Genomic DNA, 27275 nt, shown 5'->3' with positions numbered 1-27275 from the left:
ATTAATACTTGGTAATAGTTTGTACTGTATTGTACATAGAATAGTTCCAGTTTGATTCCTAGTTGGTGCTTGTTTTAAAGGAAGTTATTTTCCTTACGGCTGATTAGACTGTAGTTTAAGAGCTTTCGTCAAATGTTTGCAACAACATGTAGCAGTAGAGATAGAGTCTGTGGATGGATTGATTATTGGTTCACTGATGAATAAGTATTGATGATTTAGTCCCCATTAACCAACAGTATCAATGCACTGATCAAGAGTTTATTATTTTTAAAGATTAAATGTGGCTGGACACCGGGCTTGAACCTGAAAAAAGCTAAATTCAACATTCTGATGCAAAAATGCAAATATTTATGGGCAAAAAACATTTTCATGAGGTCTATACAGAACACTGTATTTATGTTTATTAAATAATGTCATTTAATGTTCCTTAATTGTTTTCCCAGAAACCTCCACAGATTTTCCACTAACAGCTCTTTAGCATAAGAGTGACATTTTCTACCACACAGGAACAGTGGAGGTTTGTTTGGAAAACTGTTTTTGGTTCCTACAAACCACAGATTTAAACAAAAAAAAAAAAAAAAACTAAGCCTGTTTTTTTTCTTATGCTCGTTTTCTCTTCACAATTTACTAAATCTTAAAAAGCATTTTTATTAGTTATTTTTAGGTTAAATCAGAGAATAATCCTCAGCGTTACCAGAAACCTCTATCAGTCCATCCTTAGCGTTTTCCTGACAGATGTTAGCTTCTGTAGACATCTCAGTGTTGCATGTTAGCTTTAGAGAAGTAGTGAATTTGCATGACAATAGAGGAGTAGATCGAGTAGATTCAGCTTTAGAGTTTAGACAGTGCTCACTCAGTATGACAGTGGTAGCATGAGCACTGTAATCCAATTCTTCCGCTAGTTACTTTCGACTGTTTTATTACTATTTCTATAGTTAAAAGTTAAAAACAGTCCAATGTTTCAGATGGATATCAGCTTAATCTGTTAGTCCTGAACACAGAGAGGTCCAGGACATCGTTAGCCTAGCTTAGCATAACGACTGGGATCAGGGGGAAACATTAGCTGTTTTTAACATTAGCTAGTTTAGGTTTAGTAGCTACAGTTTGCATATTTAACATGATGCTAGCTTTTTATTGTTAGCTGTTGGTTTAACACTTACATCTGATTTATTTTATTTGTTGCTAACTAGTGTCATACTATAAAGTGTTTAGCTTAGCTTAGCAGCTTTATCTTTTTTGTTGTAGTATCTTGTTTGTTGCTAGCTAACCAGTATATGTTATGGTAGTTATTTGTAACTTATTATGCTAGCTGTGTGTAGCTAGATAATGTTATGGTAGCTGTTTATACCTGAATGTATTTAGCCTAGCTTAGCACAAAGTTTGTAAGCAGGAGGAAACTGCCAGCCAGTGCTGCCACAAAACATAGTTTTAGTTTATAGTTAGCTACAGTTAGGGTAGCTACAGTTGATATACAATTATGCTAGCCTTTTGTATCTAACTGATGTTGTGGTAGCAACAGACAGTTAGCATGTTGGACATTATGCTAGCTGTGAATAGATAGTTATGGTATTTAATGTTTGACCAGATATTTAGTGTTTTTGTTTGTAGCCAAGTAGTAATTAGCCAAAACATATTTAGACTAGCTTAGCTGGAAAACTGCTAGCTTAGAGAAAGAAAAATCAACCTTCAGCAACTTTGTGTCTGATGTACATGTTGTCTCTTGTTTATTTAACAGGTGCAGAAATAGAAATGTAAAAATGAGTCTTTGTGGTTTTACTAGCGATTAGCGTTGGTGCTGTTGACTAGGCTAGCAATTTCCCCCCACTTCCAGTCTTTGTGCTAAGCTATGCTAACATGTCCCAGACCTCTTTCTATACTAGACACAGATGAAACTGAAATGGAAAATGTTGGACTATTTTTAACTGTTTAAATGTTGCCTCAGGCTGTGTTTCTGTGGGTCGTCTGTCGGCTTTGACACTGTGTTAGTCGCTGTCAGGTGTCAGGTGTTGCTGTATGAGCATGGTTTTAGTTTGGACCAGGTTTTAGTCCGGACTTTGGACCGGCATTGTCAGTGTTGTCGTCTGGCTGCTGTTTGTCCCGCTGCTGTTTTAATTGATGGATTATTCTGTTTCTGTGTTTCTGTGTCTCTTTGTTTCTGAAAAGGACTAAACACTTAACTTAATTACTGATATTTCTGCACATTGTTAAAGTCTGTTTGTATTTTTATGTGATGATTTTGTTAAATGGGCCTGTACATTTTGTAAATGAACAGACAAATAAAAAGTAGTTTATCCTTGTCTGTAATGTCCCTTGTAGGTGATTGTTGGCTATGTTTTCAGATTTTTATATTTGTCTTAATATAAAGTCTGGAAACCTTATTCAGGTACAGATTATTACTAATTGAAGAAAACCAACAAACATTTTACCTGCTTATTTTTTTTTTCAAGCAATCTCTAAAAATTGTGGGATATTTCTGTAACCTTTAATGAGTTATTGAAAGTCTTGTATTTCTACACAGAACTGTTAAATTTACTTTATATAATGTGTAATGTAATACTGCATATGTTACACAAATTTACGTTACATGTAATGTTCTTTAACATAATGTACATTTCACACTGTTTAATTTTTTATGTTTTTCCAAGTTTTCATTTCACCATGTTATGTTTTTCTACACAATGTTGGTTTGCCACGTTACGTACAACATGTTCTTTCACATAATGTAACGTATCACTGGTTAATTTTCTATGTTTGATTGTGTTGTTTTGCTATGTTATTTCAGATTGTATTCCTTTATCATGTTACATGTTATGTTCTTTCATGAAACATAATGTTACACTGTTATTGTTTTTTTGTTTTGTTCCTCCAAGTTTCATTTCACCGTGTTATGTTTTTTCACATAACGTAACGAAATGTAACATTACATGACATAGATTCTGTGTTAGTCTTTTATGTTCTTCCATGTTAAAGCATGTGTGGTTAAAGTATGTTCTGTTATGTTTCTGTTACGTCACCATATTGTGTTAAGTTACGTGATGTTTACACATTGTGATCCCAGTTAGATTATGTTCCAGGTCCTGTTTTACCACATTATGTTACAGATTATAATCTGTGTGCAGAATTTCTGATTATTATAACTCAGCCATGCATCTTGTACAAAAGAAATATAATTTGCAGATACAAGGTTTGTAGCTACGTCTAATATCTTTTGTGTTCACGACAATAATTTTGGTGCAGAAGCCATTTGAGATACTGCAGGTTATTATTTTGTGCACACAGGATGTAGGTTTTGTTTTTCTTATTTAAAAAAAAAACCCCACAGGTTTTGGACTTCAGGGGACTCCGTACAAACATCCAAACATCCAATTCATGTGAGTACTTCTCCCTGATCTGATGGATACTGATGATGTTTGTTATTAACACTGATGATTCTCCTCCACAGGCCTTTAACCTCAGACTCTGAGAGCATCATGACTGAATCACTCTGGACCTCAGATGTAAATTTAGTTTCTCTATATTTACTCAGATCAGATCTGTGGCTGTTGTTTTACTCTCATGATGACAGAAATGTGAGATGGCTCAGCGAAGGAGGCGGCAGCGATGATGGAGATATTTTCAGAGTCAGAGTGTTTGTACGTCCACGTTAGAGAGAAGTTACTCCACATTTTACCTCCTAATATTACTGTTATATTCATATGCAGCTGATTGTTTCAACTAGGAAACACTTATCATTTCTTATTTTTAAAAATCACTAAAACATTTATCAGTATAGTTGTTTTTTCTGTCAATCAACTAATCCATTAATTAACTGATGATGTATTGATTGTTAATCACCAGATGTTTGTGTGTGTTTTTATTTCTAACTTTGTTTCTGTGTGTGACAGAGGGCTGTGATTGGCTGTCCGCTGATGACGACACCTCCTCAGCTCAGACCGGTTTATGAGCAGATCTTTACTAACGGGCCCCCGGTGTCTGTCCCCGGTTTGGAGCCTCTAAAAATACCCGGAGGTGTCACCGCGCGTGTGTGTGTGTTAGCTAAGGGTGGGGGGGTCCGGCCTGACCCCGCCCCGCCGCCTCGCCGCCGCCCAATGAGCAGCGCCCCCCGTCCCTCGGTGGGCTCGGTGGATGCCCGGGCTGTAGTTGTATATGGTCATGGCAGGGGCATTCCTGGGAGTCCAGCCGAGTGACGCCGAGCTTTTTAAACCTCTCATCCACTTCTCCTCCACCCGAAGCCCCGACTGTCTCCAGGCCGCCGCGCCGCCCTCTGCGCGTCTTTACCCGGACCAAGGACCGAGCGCGTCCGGTGCATCAGACTCCCTCCTTCTACTTTTCTAGTCTTGTACTTGTTCTACTTGAAGCTTTCCTGCTCTTTTCCTCCCCCCGGAGCCCATGGCTCACCCAGCGGGCTGGACTAACTGACTCTGGATCCGCTCTCTGGCCGGAGCGCATGCTTTCACGCTTTACGCAGACTCCAGTGAAGTGTCACTCCCAGCAGGCTTGGCACTGCCCCTACTGCTCCACTTCTCCCTCTTCTCTTCTCTTTTTTCTGCCTTTTCTTCTCTTCCCACTCCGCTTTGTGCTATAAAAGGGGGGCACCATGATGAGCAACAGCAGCTACTTGGAGCCGCAGCAGCTGCCGCCGCAGTTCTACCAGAGCACCGCGGACATCGGCGAGGAGGAGGAGGAGATGCCGGCCACCGAGAAGGACCTGGCCGAGGACGCTCCGTGGAAGAAGATCCAGCAGAACACCTTCACCAGGTGGTGCAACGAGCACCTGAAGGTCATCAACAAGCGGATCAACGACCTGCAGAAAGACCTGAGCGACGGGCTGAAGCTGATCGGGCTGCTGGAGGTGCTGAGCCAGAAGAAGATGTACAGGAAGTATCACAGCAGACCCAACTTCAGACAGATGAAGCTGGAGAACGTGTCCGTGGCGCTGGAGTTCCTGGAGAGAGAGCACATCAAACTGGTCTCCATCGGTGAGTGGCGCAAACTTACACACGTGGGCCGTTTGACGCACAGTTTACGCAGCGCAAAACGCGTTAGAGAGGAGAGAGCGGCGCGTGAGGAAGAGAAACTGTCTGCAGGAGCTCCATCAGGCTCAGGTTACTGATGGTTCGGTGATGAGGTGGAGCTGCAGTGTGAAGGTGGTATTTGGTCTCAGGTGTGTCTGAGCTTCACCTGCTGATTGGTCCACAGGTGTATCACTTCCTGTCTCAGGGTTCGTTCACTCAGCAGCTGGAAACAAGATAACTTCGCTGATTAATGTCATTGATTTAAAGACGGGTTTAAGAGTAGAAACCATTTGATTCCTGATGAACGGCTGCTACATTTTAAGGAGGTTTTAACTTCTAAAAAAACCCTTAAACCCTTAATGACTGAATCTTTGAATCATTGTTTTATAATCTTATTAAAATAAATATATTACTTCAAATTATGCTTTAACAACCAGTTTAATGAACCCAGTGTTGATCCACTGATGATTTAAGGTTATTTAGTGAATTACAATCCCCTTTATCTGTGCATTAAACCCATTAAATCTCCTTAGACTCTGTTCATTTTATTAGTACTATGATTAATTAACTTTATAATATTTACCATGCAACAAAACCAGTGAATTTACACCTTAGCTGAAAAGGCAGGTCATCTTAAGCTTTGAAAATCCCTTAATCTGCACAGAAAACCCTTTAAGACCCTTTAAAATATTAAAATCCATTGATGAACTCAGATCAGTGAGAACTGTCAGCTAATAACTTTTACCAGGGAACTAACCACCTTTGAATTTGCACCTTAATTGAGAAATGTTCTTTAAGTCATAGATTCAGGTTCTGCTCAGCCTGAAAAGCCATTAAAGTTACTGATTAATCAGTTAATTATCTTTTAAACCCCGAGGTAACGAGCTGTAATTGCACCATGGTTGATGTGTAAATGAATGTTAATAAACAGTTTAACTCAGTTGGGCGGTGGATGTCTTCTGCTGCGTCTCTCAGCTGTTTCTTGAGCTGCAGCTGAAAAAACAAACGGAACAATGAGAAACTCCTCCCAGTGTCTGTGAGACTCAGACTCACATCTGAAACATCAGACTTATTATAGAAAAGCTTCATTGCACAACATCAGTCTGTAATGAGAGCGAGTCTCTGCAGCTGATTCCTGTGGTGTCTGTGGTTCAGAGCTGATGTTTGTATCAGTCAGACAAACAACTGTCGTCCTCAGCTGCCACAGACTGACCCGCTCTGTCGGAGGTTCATGGAGGACCAGGGGGGCCGGGGAGGACCGGGGGGGCGGGGGAGGATCTTTCCAGAAGGGTTAACCTCTGACAGATCTGAGCAGAGTGTCAGATACCAGAGGAGCTCAGACAAATATCCCCTGTTCATTAAACTATGACCAGGACCCTGAACCTGAACCTGAGCAGGTCCATGAAGACTCTGTCCAGATCTGCTGTTAGTTTTTATTATTATCAGCGTTTTTCCTGGAGAGACCAAACCCAGCGACGAGTTTCACTAAAAGCGTCTGTTACCTTTATGTTATGATCAGCAGAGTTCAAGGAAATATCAGACGACTCGTTCGCTTCAGTCTCGACCATAAGGTCTGTTTAGTCTCTGCATATTACACAGCTGTATTTTTAACAGAGTTAATCACAGTAACAGGCTGTGATTGATCACGAGTTTAAAACACTTGTATTAACTTGTATTTTGTGCCTTTGAGCTGCTGCAGTTCATGAATTCAGTAGGTGTCTGTATGATGGTCACCTGATCTGGATCGTGTCCTGAATCAGGAGTGTCGATGGGTCTGCAGTCTGTGGTCCAGTTAGCGTTAGCATTAGTTAGCCTCATCCAGTCTGAGTGCTTCAGTGTAACTGAACTGTTTAAACACGACTCTGCTTTTATCTAAACTTCATGCGGAAGCTTTTTAAAGCAGCAGTGGACGTCTCCTCTGTCATCGCAGAGGCTGCGTTAGCCTCTCACCCTGAGCTCAAACCTGGAGACGCCTGGTTTTTATTTTACTAAGTAAAGGCTGGGAACACTTCATCCATCTCTGTAACTCAGTAATAATAACTAAACCTGGTCGTCCTGACTCTCTCTGTGTTCTGATCGACCACAGTTTGGTCCTCTGGTCTGTTCTGGTCTGGCTGTTCCTGGATCAGGTCTCTGTTGTTTTGAAGTTGTTTCATGCCTGTTAGGTTCAGGCATGAAATCTGAATCAGGTCCAGAGCTCGACTCTAAGACCTCACAGAGGGGGTCTGCAGGACCAGGATCTGTGGAGCTGGACGTGGTCTAGGAAACAGGAAGTGTGCTGAGAGGAGCTGGAAGTGAAAGTTTGACTCTGGGTGGCTGTGAACTCTGCCAACAGGAAACTGATCCAGTTTCCTCTGATCTGGTTTCACCTCCATCATCTGGACACATGTCACCACCTCAGACCAGAGACTCAGACCAGACCTGGTTTAGATCACACACCAGACAGAGACAGACCAGGGTTTAGACTGGGATTATACTGGGAATGTCTGCTGGTATTTTCACTGATTGATCACTGATTGATGAAGGAGAAAGTTGTTTGTTCACAGTCGAGTTTAAATCCAGTGAAGCTTCAGATCTGTGATGTTGGTCTGAGCTGCTGGACTCACAAACCACCACTCTACAACCAGAGGGGGGTCGCTGGGGGTCTGTGAGGCCTGGAGGGGGGACGGGGTCTCATACGGGGGAGGTGGGGGTGTAGTACGATGTGATTGATGTCAGGACAGCTGAGCTCTGCTCTGCCTCCACCAACAGCTGCTGAAAATAGACACAGAGGAAACAGCAGAGATCCACTGAGGAAGATCCTCAACACAAACACTAGAAACCACCTGAAACCTGCTTCCACTGACAGGGTCTCTGATGAGTTCTACTGAAGTTAAAGGTGGTTCTGTCTCACCTCAGGTTTAATCTCTGGTCTCAGGTGTTTCAGACTCAGGTGACACAGCTCAGATCAATAAACATCAGCCCAGTTCACCGACAGTTTAAAAGTTTGAAATATTGTGAAGGAGCAGGAACAATAAACATCACCTGATGTCACCTGTTTTTATCTTCCTGCTCAGTAGTCCTACAGACAGAAACCTGGCAGAACATCCATCAGAATCTGTGGTTTGATCGAGAACAGTGTGCTGTGTCTTAAAAACCTTTTTAGTAACCATGACGACGAACAATTTCCCATTGAAAGTGAATGATCAAGGCCACATGATTTCAGAATATTTTAACAGAAACACGACTGAAACTTTAAACAGGTCACAAGACTTAAATCTATATTTTGATTTCAGTTTCTAGGAAATCACAGTTTAGTTTTATGGTTTTTAAACTGTTTCATGTGAATGTTCTGGGCTCGAGTTCTTCTGGTTAGATAACACCTGAGTTACCATTCAGAAAGGTGTGTTGTTGTGTTGTGTTGTTTTGTTGTGTTGTTTTGTTGTTGTTGTTGTGTTGTTTTGTTGTTGTTGTGTTGTGTTGTTGTGTTGTGTTGTTTTGTTGTGTTGTTGTGTTGTGTTGTTGGAGTCTCAGTAGAATCAGATGTGTGAGTCGTCTGCATAGAAACAAACAGTGATGCTGATGGAGAATCAGCAGCAGAATTAAAGTGATGAACACATGAATTCATCAGTAAATTTAATCTGAAACTAACAGAGCTGAAAAAAGATAAAACAACTTCCTGTCTGTTCAGTGTGTGTGTAGTGTGTGTGTAGTGTGTGTAGTGTGTATTGTGTGCTGCTCTGAGCTGCAGTCTGATATAAAACATGATGTGAGGAGGAAGCTTCAGTTTCAGCTTCAGCTTCCTCTCTCTGTGAAAACTGTGTCAGTGTGAACAGAGAGATATTGTGTGTGTGTGTGTGGTGTGTGTGTGTGTGTGTGTGTGTGTGTGTGTGTAATGATTACCATGTGTTGAGGCCGTCAGCACACAGGAATGTTAGACTGAAGCCAGGACCCCCCCCCCTCCTACTAATACACTACACACACATTATTTTAGAGCTGCGTGTCTGTTTGTCAGTGCATCAGGTTAAACTTCTATTAAAGGCTCAGTTCACCCAAAATCAACAGGAGGTTTATTCCTGCTCCTCAGAGGACGAACCCTTCAGACCTCTGTTAAATCTGTGTTTATAGTTTTGTCTTCACTGCAGCTGAGAACAGATGACACAACTTCAACTTTTCAGACATTAAAACTCTGGTGAATCTGCAACATTAAAGCTACAAATATCCCATAATGCATTTCTCTCTTTCCATTTAAAATATTCTGAATCATGTGTCAGTTCATAGACAGTAAAGGAAACTGATTGATCACGCAGAGACAGGGTTCAGGACCAGGACCAGGACTCTGTAAAAACCACTAAAACCACAAAACACCTCCAGGAGTCTGACAGAGTTTTAACAGAGTTCTGAGTTGGTTTCTGTGTCGGACTGTAGACCAGCAGGAGGTTTACACCCCCCCCCGAGACTGATGATGAGCTCATGTTTCCTGCAGGATTACTGTCAGACTGGATCAGCTGCAGGGTGATGAACAGGTCAGTCCTGGTCCTGGTTCATCTGGTTCGGTCTTTAAATCAGACCTGTGTGATGAAGACCTGCTCCTGTGCAGACAGTACCTGCTGGTGGAGCTGTTTTCAGGTGTTGGAGGTGCTGAGATCAGCTCGTCCTGTTCGTCTCCTCTGACGAACCAACTCTGGATTTAATCAAGCTCTGGTTCATTTAAAGGCCTGAAGAGGCTGTAAACATCAGTGACCTTTGACCTGTCAGGTATGCACACAGTGTAATGGCCGCCTGGTGTTTCCTGCTGCAGAAACAAAGTCTAGATATCATTCACAGTGTAACTCTGTCAGATCAGATTCAGTTTACAGGATCTGGTTCTCCTCAGTCCAGACCGGTTCCTTCTGATCCAGAAGAGAAGAAGCTTTGTTTCAGCAGTGAAACACCTGTCCTCTCTGGAAGTGGATTCGTCTCTCAAACCTCCGGTCTGATGACATCACTGTCTCATCAGTGTGACATCATCAGGCCACAGATGATGACGTCATCAGTAAGAATCAGTGGAGTTTTCCTTCAACATCAAACTCTAAAATCAGCAGTTTTTCTTATGGACTTCTGAATGAAAGTCTGACTGGATCTCCCCACAGTGTGTGTGTGTGTGTGAGTGGAGTGAGTGTGTATGTGTGTGTGTGTGTGTGTGTGTGTGTGTGTGTGTGTGTGTGTGTGTGTGTGTGTGTGTGTGTGTGTGTGAGATCTGCTGACTGTCACACTGCTTCATTAATGTTCAGTTTGACTCTGAACAACAAAGGTTCAGTTTAGTTACTGTCATGCACCCCCTCCCCCCCAGGATGGGACAGACCACATGACAGGAGGGGGGGGGTTGATGAATGCTGCTTGTGTGTGGGAGTCAGTGTGTGTGTGTGTGTGTGTGTGTGTGTGTGTGTGTGTGTGTGTGTGTGTGTCAGCTGTCGTCACAGTTGGTCTGAGGCATTTCAGCCAGCAGCTGGATGGTCAACACACACACACACACACACACACACACACAGTGTCAGTCAGTGTGTGTTACACTCTAACAGCTAAAACTAATCACTCGTTTAATGCGATCAGCTGATTTGATCAGTTATTGGTTTCTGTATATTTCTATAAAACCTGGAAGTCAGTTAGCATGTTAGCATATTAGCTCTTCCTGTTGTCAGTGTGTTTCTGGTTAAATGTCTGAAATAAGGTCTGAGACATTTTCAGGTTTGATTCTCCGGACATAAAATGGGTCAGTAAATCCCCCACTCCTGATGTTTGAAGCTTTTACGTGTCTTAAAAAAGGCGGTTGCTAACGAGTGTCTAAATGAGACTACAGAGGTTGTCGGGGACGTTAACATGAAAACCCATCTACTCACCAGTCCACCTTTACAGCCTCGTTGTGTTTCTACTCACGCTCTTTCACATGATGACCACACTTTCATTAAACATCATTTTTATTTTTACTTCTTCTGTTTCCGTCTCTGCAGCTTCTGATTCTCGTCATGTGTTCAAGTTTTTTTCAGTTGTAGTTTCTCTCCAGGTTTCCCTCCAGCTGTCGGCTGGAAACGCTCACTAAGGCTTTTATAGGTCACAGGTGTGAGTGTGTGTGTGTGTGTGTGTGTGTGTGTGTGTGTCTTTAAATAGCTCTGGTCTTTGTGAAGTTGAACACACTCAGGGTTTTTCAGGATAAACAACAACACACACATTTATACAGCTGCTGTCCACCTGCTCAGTGTGTGTGTGACTGTGTCTGTCTGTGTGTGTGTGTGTGTGTGTGTGTGTGTGTGTGTGTGTGTGCGCGTCTTATGTTACTTCACTGCATTCACTACGATAACGTGTGTGTGTTTAGAGCAGTTGTTCCTGAGCCTGATTTGTGTTTAGTTTTAGATCTTTCTTGAGTTACATGTGTGTTACTGTGCTGGAGGAAGTAATCAGATACTTTATATGAAGTAAAAGTACCACACAGTAACACAAACGAGTGGTATTCCAGCAGCTCCTGTTCTGCTCAGTAAAATCTCTGTTTTTGTCAGTGGAGTCTGGTACTGACTCCAGAGGTTTTACAGACATGGTTCAGAAACACCAGACTGCTCCTTTAAAGTTCAGTGAGGGTGATGAGCGCTCTGAGAGTTTCATCTGGTTTAGCTGCAGTTTGACCTGTGGACGTTCAGCTGAGCAGATAAAGAGAGAAAACCTCCCACGCTGACGTTAATGTCTCTGCACCGCTCTGTGCTCGGTACTGAAGGAGAGGAGGAGACTGAGTCAGTGAATCAACATGTGGATCACTGTACTCTGTAGCTTCATACATGTGGATCAGTGTGATGCTGAACAGTGTCTGTGTTAACTGATGGAGTGAACATGGACGACTCTGCAGCTGAATGTGAACCTGAGGGTTTATCGTTTATCTCTGACAGGTTGTGTCTGAGTGACCAGCTGAACCTTGAGGTTTTGTGTGGAACTGGTGATGAACTGATCGACCTTTAATAACCTGATGGTTCAGACCTGTTAAGAGCTGAATTAAACCATGTGAGTGTGAAACGTCTTGAATGTGTTTCTACAGCATCTTTATATGTTTGTATATTTTTATAAGCACATGTTGTAGGAGTGTGTGAGTTCAGTGTGAATGTTCATTCATTCATTCATTCATTCATTATAAAGACATGTTGCCTGTTTGTTGTTTCAGTTGAGTTGAGTGAAGACGACTCTCAGGTTCATCTGATGTTGTCGTGTTCGATCTGATTCCTGCTCCTCAGAGGAAGAAACTCACAAACATGAAAATCATGTGTCTGTTGTTTGGTCTGTGATGAGGAACCAGAACCAGAACCAGAACCAGGTCTTCAGTCTGTTGATCTCCTCATTCACATTCATTCTTTCCCTCTGTCGTCATCCTCTCTCTCTGTCTCTCTGTCTCTCTCTCTCTCTCTCTGTCTCTCTGTCTCTCTCTCTCTCTCTCTGTCTCTCTGTCTCTCTCTCTCTCTCTCTGTCTCTCTCTCTCTCTCTGTCTCTCTGTCTCTCTCTGTCTCTCTCTCTCTCTCTCTCTGTCTCTCTCTCTCTCTCTGTCTCTGTCTCTCTCTCTCTCTCTCTGTCTCTCTCTCTCTCTCTCTGTCTCTCTGTCTCTCTGTCTCTCTCTCTCTCTCTCTGTCTCTCTGTCTCTCTCTCTCTCTCTCTGTCTCTCTGTCTCTCTCTCTCTCTCTCTCTCTCTCTCTCTGTCTCTCTGTCTCTCTCTCTCTCTCTCTCTCATAAACTCTCTCTGTCTCTCTCTCTCTCTCTGTCTCTCTCTCTCTCTCTCTCTCTCTCTCTCTGTCTCTCTCTCTCTCTCTCTCTCTCTCTCTCTCTCTCTCTGTCTCTCTCTCTCTCTCTCTCTCTGTCTCTCTGTCTCTCTCTCTCTGTCTCTCTCTCTCTCTCTCTCTCTCTCTGTCTCTCTCTCTCTCTCTCTCATAAACTCTCTCTGTCTAAATGTCACATTACACAGTTTCTCCGTCGCCCTCAGGCCTGTTCAGTTGGGGGGGGGGTTCTATCAGGACTCCATTGTTTCTCTGCAGCAGGGCGACCTTTAGTTGTTTGTTTGGTAACCAATGGCAACTGAGCGGAACGACTCCAGAGACACACAGACAGACAGACAGTGTTCAGACAGACAGACAGACCAGGCCTTCCAGCTGTTTGCTGCAGAGTACAGATGTTCAGGTGTAGCTCTGGTCAGGTCAGCTGATCGTCTCTGATTCACTTTTAGATTTATTTCAACATGTGAAACCCTCATGTTTCACAGAGAAAGTGCAGCAGCTCTGAGGGTTTGATGAACATCAGTGAAGGTCTGTGGATAGAAGAGATAAAATCATTTATAACCTGTCGCAAAGGCTGAGAGTTTGTTAGCTAAAGCTAGTTAGAACAATTAAAACACAGGAGAGCTGAGATACACAACATAGAGAAGAGTGTGTTCAGTGTGTGTTCAGAGTGTGTGTCAGTGTGTGTTCAGAGTGTGTTCCGGGTTCAGATGACCTTCGTAGAAAAGAGGGGGAAGAACAAACAAACTGCAGCAGCTCCTGTTTCCTGGGGAAAGATTAGCGCGACGCTCCGATCACAACATTTCCTCTCTGAGCTGGAGCAGACTAATCTCTGGACACCGAGCTTCCTGACAGAGAGAGTAACAGTCATCTGAGCTCAGAGCAGGAAAATATGATTTCATGACTGGAAAACACACACACACACATTTTTCCACAGGGATTCCCAGAGTCAGGTCCAAATGTTACACACACACTCAGTGTAAACACACACTGCAGCTGCAGGAAGCTTCACACTGCTGCAGAGTTTTAGCCTCGTTAGCATCTCGACTCTGAGAAGAGACAGAGGTCACATGATGTTCGCTTCACTGAGAGGAGGTGAAGGTGCAGAGAGAGAGAGAGAGGTTAAAATCAGGTTGAACTCTCTCTGGTCAGTTTGAAGTTCAGGAAGTGTCAGCTGACATGAAAGGGCTGATGGGAGTTGAAGAAGAGTCAGTTGACGTCTCAGCACTGAAAACAGTGTAATGCAGAGTTTATCATTAGCCGGTGTTTGTCGTCTGTTGTTGTGTTGTTGTGTGGTAGATGAAAACGTCTCCGTCCTAAATGTCCAGTGGAAAATCAAATAATTCTGATGTGACAAACAAAATGACAACTCAGTTTTTTTAACTTTTTTAAATCCCTGTTTTTGTCAATGGAGTCTGATATATAGTGATATATAGAGATGTTTCTGGTTAAACTGAAAGGATCTGACTCTTTAATAAAAGGCTCTGTCTCTGTAGGAATCCTATCATCATGTTGTCTGAGTCTGTCAGCGACAAAACAAGAATGTCCACTAAAGTTCAGTACAGCACTAATTCTAAAGTTTCTGTCCTTCATCATTTCACATGACTCAGCTCGACTCATTAACATTTAGACTCTGACATGTCTAATCAGACGAGTTCAGTCAGGCTGACGACTTTAGATAAATAACATTTGTTGGATCAGAACGTTTGAGCTTAATTTAAATGTTATTTAAATGTCGTAGTTGTTCTACATGGACTGAATTCTTGAATAATAATGGACAAATTCGCCGTCAGAAAAAAGTCTGTCATAAACTCTTAATGTCAGTTAAAGTGTGATCAGACTTGAAGAGCAGTAAAAGAAGTTTCTGTGTCAGAGGAGTTGAAGTGTCTGTGTTTTATCATACGTTTCTTTGACAAACCCAGGTGGTTTATTCTCTCTCCTCTCGCTGTGATTGGATGATTCATCAGAAACTGTGACCGCTGAACTCACCTCACCGTGGGGAACAGGAGGTTTTTGAGTTGATGTGGTGAGAACATGAAACGTGACGACCTCAGAAACACTGACACAGAGAAACAGGTCGTGACTCACTGTGGGTGTTAGTTTCACAGGTTCGTTTGAGTCATGACTCTAAAAATCTGATTTCAGATCAGCTCAGACTGAATCCAGCAGATTCCTGTGTGTGTGTCAGTGTGTGTGTTATTGTGCATACATGTGTTTCTTATTTAACCTGACCTCATTCCTCAGACCGGGGGCTGGATGACTTCATCCTGCAGCAGATCAAACTCACATTACTGCACAAAATAAAAGTCTCCTGCTGAAACATAAACAATGTGAAAGCCTGAACTTTTATTTTGGCGGGCAACAGGAAACTTATCGTGAAACGTAGACGTGATGATACAGCAGCCAGGTGAAATACTGGTCTCTGATTGGCTGCTTTGTGTCCCTGTATGTGAAACTGTTTAACATTGTTCGTTAACCTGTTGGTAACCATGGCAATGACATTAAAACATGGTCCAACTGACGGATTTCCACCCTCTGTCCCCCAGACTCTAAAGCCATCGTGGACGGGAACCTGAAGCTGATCCTGGGTCTGATCTGGACCCTGATCCTCCACTACTCCATCTCCATGCCGATGTGGGAGGACGAGGACGACGAAGACGCCAAGAAACTGACCCCAAAGCAGCGTCTGCTGGGCTGGATCCAGAACAAGGTGCCCCAGCTCCCCATCACCAACTTCCACCGGGACTGGAGGGACGGGAAGGCGCTGGGAGCTCTGGTGGACAACTGTGCCCCGGGTAAGAACAGGAAGTGGAAGGGTTAACGGACGGCGTGTGTTACATCGCTCACTTTAAGCCGCTCGCTTGTTCTCGTATCAGATGGGGAAACTGGACTGATGTGTGACTTCCTGTTGTGCAGTGGACGGTTGTTTAACCTCCCACTGTGGAAGGTTACACTTTATTTTCCAGCTCAGGAAACCACTCGACCTTTGACCTTTTAACAAAACATGTTCAACAGGCAGAGGAGGGGAAGAGGAGGAGGAGGAGAGAGAAACAGATTATCAGTCTCTCTGATCTAAACCTGATTCTATATTAACACTAAAACCAGTTCTGAACCCTCGAACAGCCCAGTGAAGAAGTCAAGACCAGATCTGATCCGGATCTTGTTTTCCTGACTTCTCAGTCTGAATATATTGCTCTGATTTTACTGCATGTGTCTGTGATGAAGAAATCTTCTTTTATTAAAACAAGTGGAGAAATCTGCAGACTATGAATATTTTCAGCTGCTTCTTGTATAAATTTCCTCTAAATTAGTTTTATGCTTTTGAAAATACAACAGAACTACACTAGATTAAAGAAAAATAAACCTGATTTAAAAGCTGATTAATTCAGGAAACAGAGATTTAGAGCTCGACACAGATGTGGTTTATGTGACGAACATCTGTCCCTGTGCTGCCTTCAGGTCTGTGTCCAGACTGGGAGACATGGGATCCCAGTCAGCCGGTGGAGAACGCCAGAGAGGCCATGCAGCAGGCTGACGACTGGCTCGGAGTTCCACAGGTAATGCTCACCTGTCCGCACCAAACAAACACACCTGGATTCATCTGTGTTTGTCTGACAGCAGCTGTAGTTTTCCTGTGACCCTGCAGCAGCTTCAGGTCCTGGTCTGGATCTGCATCTGGTCTGGGTCCAGCAGCTGAGTGAAGACAATGACTCAGTGAAAACACAAACTGATGATGATGAACGATTGCTCGCTGTTGGTCAAAGACATAAAATCATATTTTCCATCTTTAGTAAAGCTTCCTGTGTTAAACTGTGTAATAAACCATGCTGTGTTTCAACAGATGTTTTTACAGTTAGAATGAGAACAGCAGAGTTTCTGGACGTGACTTCATTTAGTTCTCTGACAGATTTAGTCTCACAGCTGGATCAGAGGCCAGATGTTTGTTTTTACCTGCTTGTCGTCGGCAGGTCGGTGGTGAACTGAGGCCAAAGAAAAGATTCTGTTCTGTGTCGAGTTTCTACATCTGAAGGAATCTGAGCTGTGGACACAGTTTGTTCTTCTCACGTATCAACATCACGTCAGAGTTTCTGAGCTCAGCGTCAGTTTCTCTGGAAGATAAAACACTAAAAGGAGTTTTATCAACATGTCCTGCTGCTGTTCTGAGGATCTTTACACAGTCCTCCAAGACTTTTATTCTCTCTGACCTCATTTCCACCTGGACATTAACTCTGAAGGCCCTGACGTTGTGTTTTTGATGCTTTCACTTCAGCGCAGGGTTTTAAACACCTCTTCCTGCTCTGCTGATGAACAACAGGATCTATTATAGGAGCAGCTGTTTAACATTAACAAAACTTTCATGTGTTTTTCAGCTGCTCCACAATCAAACTCACAACCTCAGTCTGTTTCTTAAAGAGCAGATTTTCTGATCAGGAAACATTTCACTTGATTTCCTCTCTTTAGTCCGTCTCCAGTTTCTCTTCCATTAATGGTTTTGGACTCAGCACAGTCAGATGTCATATCAGTGGAGCTCTCACATCATTTATTTTGTCTTTAACGAGCCTCTTTTGTTCATTTTTGGCAGAACACTGTTTTCTCTTGTTTATTATCTGCAGCTGTGAATATGATCATTGTGTTTTAACTCTCTCCTTCTTCTTCTCCTTCAGGTGATCGCTCCAGAGGAGATCGTCGACCCAAACGTGGACGAGCACTCTGTGATGACCTACCTGTCCCAGTTCCCCAAAGCCAAACTGAAGCCCGGTGCCCCCCTGAGGGCAAAGACGCTGCACCCGAAGAGGGCCAAAGCCTACGGACCAGGTGAGGAAACAAACACCAAACTCCATTCAAAAACTGATCCGTTTAAGTAAACTGTTATTGGGTACAGGATCTTGCCTGTACTGGGAGAGAAACCACTCTGATCTGCTTCGTCATCTGTCCTCTCAGGTATCGAACCTCGAGGTAACGTGGTTCTGAAACCAGCAGAGTTCCTGGTGGAGACGGTGGAGGCTGGACTGGGTGAGGTTCTGGTTTATGTGGAGGATCCAGAGGGACACACTGAGGAGGTGGGAACACGAAGGCTGAAATTAAAATTAACCACTAAAAAGAGTAAGTTAACTGACAGCTCACTGTGTGGCCTCTGTGTCTCCGTCAGGCCCGAGTGATCCCCAACAACGACAAGAACAGAACCTACTCTGTGGTTTACCTGCCCAAAGTGGAGGGGCTTCATAAAGTAAACTCACGAGGGATTAAATAAATAAATGCTCCATATTCTGATCTAATTAAGAAACCCTGACAGGCCTGTGTTCGTCCTCTTCGCCCAGGTGAAGGTGCTGTTTGCTGGGCAGGACATTGACAGAAGTCCCTTCATGGTGAACGTTTCCAAGGCCATGGGCGACCCGAGCAGAGTTCAGGCCCGTGGGCCGGGGCTGCAGCAGATGGGGAACGTGGCCAACAAACCTACGTACTTTGACATTTACACTGCAGGTAAACTCATTATCACTGCACTTTGTTATGACTTATAAACAAAAACAAAAACTTTAGACAGAGCACCAACTGTCTGGACTAAATTAATCTGAGAAATAAGTAAGAAGAAGTTCAGTCTGTCACATTCCTCTGTCAGTTATAAAGTCTTGTTGTCCGTCAGGGGCGGGTGCTGGAGATGTGGGCGTCATCATTGTGGATTCAAATGGTCGCAGAGATACAGTGGAGATTGTCCTCGAAAACAAAGGGGACAGTATTTTCCGCTGCACCTATGTTCCCGTCCTGGAGGGGCCTCACACCGTCTATGTGACCTTTGCAGGACAGCAGATTCCCAGAAGCCCTTTCACTGTCCACATCTCCGAGGGTAGGTCTGACACACTCATGTCCACCACAATGGACGTCTTCATCTCTGACCTTATTTTGCTCAAGATGGTGTCTGTGGGTCTTTAAAAAGTTTTTAATTTAATTTCCAGGTAATATTAAAAAGATCTTGAAATGTCTTAAAGTGAGTTTGTTCTGTGCATCACCTAATAAAATCAACATAATGAATTTTTGACCCTTCCTCTTGTAACATCATCCACCCTCAACATTTATTTCTAATCAGAGCGAGTGTCACATTGAACTAAAAGGTTTTGATTTCCATAACAGTATGAAACCTGCAGCTCAGTCTGGGTCCAGGTCTGATGGGACAGTCTGCGCTGGCTCCTCAGTACTTGGTTTTATTGGCTGAAGCTCTCATTGTTTTGGGCTGGGGTGTTTGACCTGCTCCTCTGGTCCTCTGGCAGAGGTGTGGACAGACTAATGGATGGGGAGAGAAAATGGACAAATGTCTGGATGACTTGACTTTAGCCTTTAACCACTTCAATGTGGGATCTAGTCTGACAGGACTTGAATTTGACTTCACGCTTGGATATCTTTGATTCAGGACTTGATTCAGGGTCTATCTTTGACAGGACTTAGGACAGGACGTTTGACTTGGGCCTTGTTGTTTTGGTTTGTATTCTGCATGTGGATAACTGGGACCTGATCCTAGACTTGCTTGCTTAGACTTTGCAGTGGTACTTGTCTGTCTTTGACTTGGGGTTATCCAGTCTCAACCTGTGACTTGACTATGGACTTACTTGTTATGGCTAGACTTAGAACTTGACCTACATCTTGTCTTGACTTAGGCCGGGGCATGTGACTTGTATGTCATCTGTCATGCACCTGGACTTGCCCATCTTGATTTGACTTAGAGTTTGTTACTTACTTTCCTGATTCAGCACTTGCTGTTCTTGACTGTGGACCTACTTGTTATGACTTGACCTAGAACTTGTCTATAGTGTGGCACGTGGGACTTGCCTTCTTCAGCTGGGGACTAGATCCAGGAACCTTTGACTTCCTGAACCTGACCTGGTTCCACCTCTGCCTGCCGGTCTGGTATACTGGCAATCTGCTGGTCTGGAGGTCTGGAGGTCTCTTATGTACGAATGTATCACCACTGTTGTTCCCTCCTTCAGTTTCACAGAGCGTCCCACCTCCTGGGTCTCCGGTGCAGATTGTACCTCAGTCCATACGCACCCCACCCTCAGACAAGACAAGGAGAGCCCCCCCTCCAACACCGCCCAAACCCAGGCGACCAAGTTAGTACAGGCCGGGGGGCGGGGTGTGACTGGAGCCTGCCTGCGCTAGCCTGGTTTCCTTCCACCTCAACTCAAAACCATTCCTGCCTCGACCGCTCTGTGGGGGTGGGGGGTTCCAGTTTTCCAGCATGTGCAGCTCCTGCTTCGTCCTGAGCAGCTTTATCTTCTTCTACAACCAGAATCTGAGTGACTCTGGTGGTGTTGAGCCCTCTCTGGACTGTCCAGGTCGTGGTTTTCCAAGAGGACTGGAATCCAGGATAAAATTGGACTTGGTTGTAGATTCACCTGAGTCCAGTTGCCCTTGATTCAACATTCCTCTCTGGATGTTAGGATTAATAGAGGAGGTCCAGGGACTTAGATTAATGACCTCAGGCTGAGCCTGAACAAGTCAACTCTGTGACATACATCTGAGTTAGTTCTGGTTCTGGGATCCTTAGACAGGTTTTTAGAAACACTCCTCTCTGGTGACCCCAGATTTAGATGCCAGAATTCTTATTGTAAATTACAGTTCATCAAACTATTTTGCAAGTTCGGCTTCATTCTATTTGTATTCAGCATTGTAGTCAGACCTTTTTTACAGTTGCTAGCTGTAGATGGATCTGTTAACGGTTAATACAAAAACAATGGGCTCAAAGCAAGTAAAGATGTCAAGTATTCAGGAGGTCAAGGAGCTACAAGCTGAAACTAAACCCATCTATTTTATTCTTTATTTGAAATATAACAAGCAGATATGAATACATTACACCTGTCTTCAAGGCTGAGAAAGTCATTACTGGAAGGTTTGGTTCAACACCCAGATTTACATCCAGTTAAATAAACTGCAGACAAAAGTATTGATGTGCATCTGTAAAATCAAATGACTGATGTGTTTATTGTCGTCCAGAGAGGGCTTCTCTGTGTGTGTGTGTGTGTGTGTGTGTGTGTTGGGTCACGTCAGGTCGACTGTAGGTTGGTTTATAATCACCATCCAACACTTAAAAACTTTGAAGAAACATCTTGAATCTGTTAGTGAAGTTTTAATTTGTTGATTTTCTGATGCTAAACATTCAGGTTCTCTTCTTTTCAGTTGATTCTTTAATTTGAGTAACAACTGTGACAATAACAACATTAATAAATAAACACCTTAGAAACAAACAACAAAAACTAACAATTACAAGATACTTCATGTTAACAGCAGTTATAATCAGCAATAATTAACTTATATCATGTTGTAGCTTCTTATTATTTGTGGCCCTTTCATTTATTTGATGAGAGTGACTGTGTCCATTTAAATTCATTGTCTTCATCATTTTCATCCCCTGCTTCAGCTTAACTTCCTGTTTCTCCTCCAATCACACTCAGCGACTCTTCCTCCTTCAGCTAATCCTCACACTCATCTTTAAACTGTTATGATCTGATTTATTTTTGGGTTTAAATGTGGTTTTGAATGATCTGAAGCTCCTGAAAATAACAGTTTCTGTTTTTGAACCTGCAGCTCTTTGTTCTCTGGTCTGATCTGGTTTCATCTCATCTTCATCTCTGCTGCTTTTCCCTTTCAGCCTCAGCAAACTGCTTCTCTCAGCGCTGATCAGCTGACTAACAGAAATAAATGTGTGTGTGTGTGTGTTAAACTTTGTTTTATACCTCTGAGTTTTACACCAGTGGTTTCTCGTGATGTGAGGTTATTTTGGTAAATTGTCGTTTTTACTTTGAGATTTAATTCAGGATGTAAATGTTATTTATTTCGTATTTAAACCCAAGAAATAAAGTTGTGGTGGAGCTGAGGTCAGGTACGGTGTGAACCTGAGGTTTAGGTTCTGGTTCGAGTGAATTAAATGAACAGTATAATAACAGTGTCTTCCTCTGACAGCCTGTAACCCAAACGCTTGCAGAGCGTCAGGCAGAGGTCTGCAGCCGAAAGGTCTGAGGGTGAAAGAAGTGGCTGATTTTAAAGTTTACACTAAAGGAGCTGGCAGCGGAGAATTCAAAGTCACTGTGAAGGGACCAAGTAAGAAACCCCCCCGTCATCTCATCTCTGAAATGATTTTTAGTCTTTAGTTTAAATGCAGCTAAACAATGTCTGTGTCTGTGGATGATGTTTTGAATCCAGAGGGCCTTGAGGAGCCAGTGAAGGTTCTTGAGATGGGGAACGGCCTGTTTGAGTGTAATTATTACCCCATCATGACGGGGAAGTACATCGTGACCATCACCTGGGGAGGACATAGCATCCCACGCAGGTGAGACTTCCAGCTGAGTCTCAGTATGTTCAGTTCAAGACAGAGGTTCAGGTCATCATTAGATTTCACTCATTTCAGTTTGTCTGTCTGGGATTGTGATGATGTGTGTGTTCGTGTGTTTTCAGTCCATTTGAAGTACAGGTGAGCGAGGAGGCGGGGCCACAGAAAGTCAGGGCCTGGGGTCCAGGTCTGGAGACCGGTATGGTGGGGAAGAGTGCTGACTTTGTGGTGGAGGCCATCGGGACGGAGGTGGGAACGCTGGGTATGTAAAACAAAAACAAGAGACACAAACAGGAAAGAAAAAAGTAAATGAATCAGAGAAGACACATTTCAGATGTTAAATGAATCGTGTTGTGGCAGGTTTCTCCATCGAGGGCCCCTCTCAGGCGAAGATCGAGTGCGATGATAAAGGTGATGGATCATGTGATGTTCGATACTGGCCGACCGAACCAGGAGACTACGCCGTCCACGTCATCTGTGACGACGAGGACATCAAGGACAGTCCCTTCATGGCTCACATCCTCCCTGCTGCCAACGACGTCTTCCCAGAGAAGGTTAGACCACAGCTTCACTGAGTTTAAAGTGATTTCACACAGGTTCTACTGTTAAACATGACGTCCTGAATGTTGTGGCCTCTTCAGGTGAAGTGTTTCGGTCCTGGTCTGGAGCCTCTTGGCTGCATTGTCAACAAACCTGCTGATTTCACCATCGACACCCACGGAGCCGGCAGAGGAGAGCTGAAGCTCTACGCTCAGGTGAGGATCCAACATCTGACAGAAGGTTTCAGGATCTACAAATTACATTCTTCTGTAACACTGACCTGACCTGTTAGCTGAGTGAATCTGTGTTGGTGTTTCCAGGACGCAGAAGGTTTTCCCATCGACATACAGATCACTGATAACGGAGACAGCACCTACTTCTGTGTTTACATTCCCACAAAACCCATCAAACACACCATCATCATCACCTGGGGCGAAGTCAACGTCCCCAACAGCCCCTTCAGGGTAAATAAAAGGATTCTTATTCAGTCAAACATTCACACGTCACGCAAAAAGCAAAACTCAGCTGGAAACTGTACTGTTTTTATTGTTTAAAAGATTTTATTTCACAGATACACAGTTGCATATCATCAACATAGAAATTAAGATGAAAAATTATTGTTGTTTATTTGGCAAATCAGTGAGAGATATATGTAAATACAGAATTACAGAGGACCCAGGACATAACCCTGAGGTTCTCCAGAGGGAAAAGATGTAGAATTAAACAGGAAGGTGAAATGTTTTCACAAGAAGTTAATGATGCTTTTAATTGACATCTCTGGAGAAAGGAAGGAAAAAAGATGTAGTTAAAAAACAAAAATGATTTTTAAAAAAATGATAGAAGTGAAACATCTGGGTAGAATATTATGAAAATAAAAAATATATTGTTACAGTAATCAAGTATACCTGTAAAATCTAAATTAGACCTAAATTCAACATAAACTTTAGCATATATTTTTTGTAATAAATACTTTTTGCACTGTTTGCTTTTAGATTTAAACTTATATAAAAAGATGCAACAGTTTAATACCAGAAAATCTATTAATTGAAAAAAGAAAGACTAGTGAGACTAGTGTAAATATTGTAGACAAACAGTATGTAAACATAAAACTGAGTTTCATTTGTAGGTGGTTACATTTTTACTGATGCAGCTGATTGATATTGATAAATGTTTAACTGTTATTGATCAGGTGACTATAGGAGAAGGCAGCCATCCAGAGAACGTGAAGGTTTACGGTCCAGGTGTGGAGAAGACCGGACTGAAGGCCAATGAGCCGACCTACTTCACTGTGGACTGCAGCGAGGCCGGACAGGGTCAGACATGGTTCTGGTCCAGAATCAGACTTGGTTCATGTTGTTTATCTCTCTAAAAACAAAGTGTCTGGTCTGTTTTACCTGCAGGTGACGTTAGCATCGGAATCAAATGTGCTCCAGGTGTGGTCGGACCCGCTGAGGCCGACATCGACTTCGACATAATTAAAAACGACAATGACACGTTCACAGTGAAGTACATGCCTCCAGGTCCAGGACAGTACACCATCATGGTGCTGTTCGCTGATCAGGTGAGAGCACAGAGACAGACAGGTAAATGACACACTCAGGTGAGAGGAGACACTAAATCTCACCTTTAATGTCCAAACAGGAAATCCCCATCAGCCCCTTCAGAATAAAGGTTGATCCTTCCCATGATGCAGCTAAAGTCAGAGCAGAGGGACCTGGACTCAACAAGACAGGTGAGAAAAAAGACAATAAAAATCTCACTTCCTGTCTGAGCCTCCACCTGACATGCTGATATTATTTCCCATGATCCTCTGCAGGTGTTGAGGTGGGGAAACCCACTCACTTCACCATTTACACAAAGGGAGCCGGTAAAGCCAAACCTGAGGTTCATTTCACCGCAGCAGCCAAAGGTGAAGCCGTCAGAGACTTTGAGATCATCGACAACCACGACTACTCCTACACCGTCCGCTACACCGCCATCCAACAGGTGACATCACACTCTGATGTCATCGCGCTGTTAACGACATGTGGTGAAGCCGAGTTAACTCTGGTCTGTGTTTGTTTCAGGGGAACATGTCCATCACTGTCTGTCACGGAGGAGACCCCATCCCTAAAAGTCCATTTAGCATCAGCGTGGCCCCCCCTCTGGACCTCAACAAGGTCAAAGTTCAGGGCCTGAACAACAGTAAGTTCCTCTGAGTCTGACTGAGGCTTTATTTTGAAACCATGAGGAAATGAGAGAACATCGTTGCGGTTCAGTTTGTGTTGGTTATTACTACCAGCAGCTGTTGAACCTTCATACCTGTATCTGTTTGAACCAATCACAGAGGTGGACGTTGGGAAGGATCAGGAGTTCACCGTCAGCACCCGGGGAGCTGGAGGTCAGGGCAAACTGGACGTAAAGATCACCTCGCCGTCCCGTCGACCAATTCCCTGCAAGCTGGAGTCAGGCACGGCCAACGAGCTCCACACGGTGAAGTACATCCCCCCCGAGGAGGGACCGTACAGGGTGGACATCAGCTATGATGGGAACCCGGTCCCAGGGAGTCCGTTCACCGTGGAGGGTGTGATGCCCCCCGACCCTTCGAAGGTGAGTCAGGTTTACAGTGAAGAAGAAGAAAACTCCTTCGACCTTCGACTGATCGTTAACTGCTTCCTTTGTTTTTCTTACCTGAACCCTCCAGGTGCGAGCCTATGGTCCAGGTCTTCAGGGAGGTGTTGTAGGTAAACCGGCCCCCTTCGCCATCGACACAAAGGGAGCCGGTACCGGTGGTCTGGGCCTGACGGTGGAGGGGCCCTGCGAGGCCAAGATCGAATGTCAGGACAATGGAGACGGATCCTGCTCTGTCTCCTACCTGCCCACCGAGCCCGGAGAGTATGCCATCAACATCCTGTTCGCAGACCAACACATTCCCGGCTCCCCCTTCAAGGCTGCGGTCCAGTCTGTGTTCGACCCCACCAAGGTGACGGCGAGCGGCCCCGGCCTGGAGCGAGGCAAAGTCAACGAGGCCGGGTCCTTCACGGTGGACTGCTCCAAAGCCGGAGAGGCCGAGCTCACCATCGAGATCATCTCGGACTCCGGGGCTAAGGCCGAAGTTCACGTCCAGAACAACAGCGACGGGACCTACTCCATCACCTACATCCCCCAGTTCCACGGCATGTACACCATCACCATCAAATATGGAGGACACGCCGTGCCCAAGTTCCCCACCCGGCTGCAGGTGGATCCAGCCGTCGACACCAGCGGGGTGAAGATCTACGGACCAGGAGTCGAACCCAGAGGTGAGACTGGAGTTTGTTTGATTTTATCAAACCTAGATTCAGAAGAAAATACGTTTTATTGTTTTCTTTTCAACAACTTAAAATAAAACCAGTCATTAATAACTTCTTATTTAAGATCAAGAACTTGCAGTCTGGTTCAGACACGTCGCTGAGCCATAGTTTCCAGTGTCAGGGTGAGATCTGATCTGGAGTCAGTTCTCAGTGGTTTATTTACAGGCCTCCTCCAGAGTCAATTTTAACAGTTAATAAACTCTCAGCAGCACAGTCACTGCTCTGTCGACTGAGCTCTCATTATGTTGCTGTGAGATTTAACTAAAACAATGTAAGGACACAGTGAGAGAACAGAAAATCTATAAACAAGAAGAAAACAAGAAATGAGACGCCCTCCCCCATCACTTCCACAAACCATAAACTACAGCTGAAACAAACTCTGGACGCTTCCCAACTAACCCTAACCCTAAGTTATAAAAAAATAAGTACATAGTTAAATATTATGTCAAATACGTTGCTGCTTCTTGTTCCTACTTTGCTGTGAAGTCACATGTGGTGTTGGAGGAGTAACAATCAATCAGCAGTAAAATGGTGAATCACTGAATCATTCCCCTGCAGAAAAAAACCAAACACCTTCCTGACTGATTTACTGTATTTCCTCAGTCAGTTAAAAGCCGACACACAAACCAATAAAGTAACAGTTCCCAAACACAGGGTGGATTAACTCCTGCAGCCTGTCATATAATGTAGATTCCTACTGATGTATTCACAGTGTAATCCAGTAACTTTAACAGGACAAACAGGGGCCAATCAAACCAGGCTTTGCACTAAAATATGACCGATTACACAGATCAGAGGAAATTAGAAATAAAGGCCTGATGCCTCCTGCAGTGGAGGTAAATAAAGGTCCTGGACAATTCAAAACAACACAAACAGACTGAAGGACAACACACAGTACAAAGTAAGTTTGTCTGTGGCTGAGACTCTCAGTTTAGGTTTCTCGTTGTGTTTCAGAAAAAGAAACGAGAGGTTTGATTCTTCTCTGCTCATGTTTCTGTTTCCTCTCCGCAGGTGTCCTGAGGGAAGTGACCACACATTTCATTGTGGACGCCCGGGCTCACTACAAGAGCGGCGGCAGCCAAATCAAAACCTGCATCTCCAACCCGTCAGGCGCCAACACCGACGCTTACATCACCGACAAGGGAGACGGGATGTACCGAGTGGAGTACACGCCGTACGAGGACGGTGAGGATCCAGACTCTAGACTACATGTGGAGCTGAAACTGCTGCAGTCAGCAAACTCACCACAGTTCATCAACACAAACAGAGAACAGGAGGGTGGAGGAGGAGGGAGGAGCTGCTGGTTTGTGGA

General features: G+C 43.8%; 1 protein-coding gene across 9 annotated transcripts in view; it reads left to right on the top strand.

Moving 5' to 3' along the window:
- Positions 1-3881: 3881 nt before the first annotated feature.
- LOC108882420 (filamin-C) overlaps positions 3882-27275 on the top strand; it is a 38559-nt gene continuing 15165 nt past the window's right edge. Inside the window, exons 1-23 of one of the 9 annotated variants that reach the window (XM_051077756.1) lie at positions 3882-4979; positions 15322-15570; positions 16235-16332; positions 17440-17590; positions 17717-17835; positions 17925-18002; positions 18094-18256; positions 18417-18617; positions 19753-19875; positions 21725-21862; positions 21965-22091; positions 22217-22353; positions 22452-22645; positions 22733-22846; positions 22952-23095; positions 23821-23944; positions 24032-24192; positions 24273-24363; positions 24448-24617; positions 24698-24815; positions 24958-25220; positions 25315-25912; positions 26975-27148. In XM_051077756.1, the coding sequence (XP_050933713.1) occupies positions 4598-4979; positions 15322-15570; positions 16235-16332; positions 17440-17590; positions 17717-17835; positions 17925-18002; positions 18094-18256; positions 18417-18617; positions 19753-19875; positions 21725-21862; positions 21965-22091; positions 22217-22353; positions 22452-22645; positions 22733-22846; positions 22952-23095; positions 23821-23944; positions 24032-24192; positions 24273-24363; positions 24448-24617; positions 24698-24815; positions 24958-25220; positions 25315-25912; positions 26975-27148 (4117 nt within the window). In that variant the 5' untranslated portion in view covers positions 3882-4597. The remainder of the gene's footprint in view (positions 4980-15321; positions 15571-16234; positions 16333-17439; positions 17591-17716; positions 17836-17924; positions 18003-18093; positions 18257-18416; positions 18618-19752; positions 19876-21724; positions 21863-21964; positions 22092-22216; positions 22354-22451; positions 22646-22732; positions 22847-22951; positions 23096-23820; positions 23945-24031; positions 24193-24272; positions 24364-24447; positions 24618-24697; positions 24816-24957; positions 25221-25314; positions 25913-26974; positions 27149-27275) is intronic. The other 8 variants (XM_051077755.1, XM_051077753.1, XM_051077754.1 and 5 more) reach the window with 8 other exon arrangements.

Source organism: Lates calcarifer, linkage group LG18 (genome assembly GCF_001640805.2).
Source record: "Lates calcarifer isolate ASB-BC8 linkage group LG18, TLL_Latcal_v3, whole genome shotgun sequence".
NCBI classification, from domain to species: Eukaryota; Metazoa; Chordata; class Actinopteri; family Centropomidae; genus Lates; species Lates calcarifer.
The sequence above is the reverse complement of the archived record's forward strand: the minus strand, read 5'-3'. Positions and strand labels throughout refer to the sequence as shown.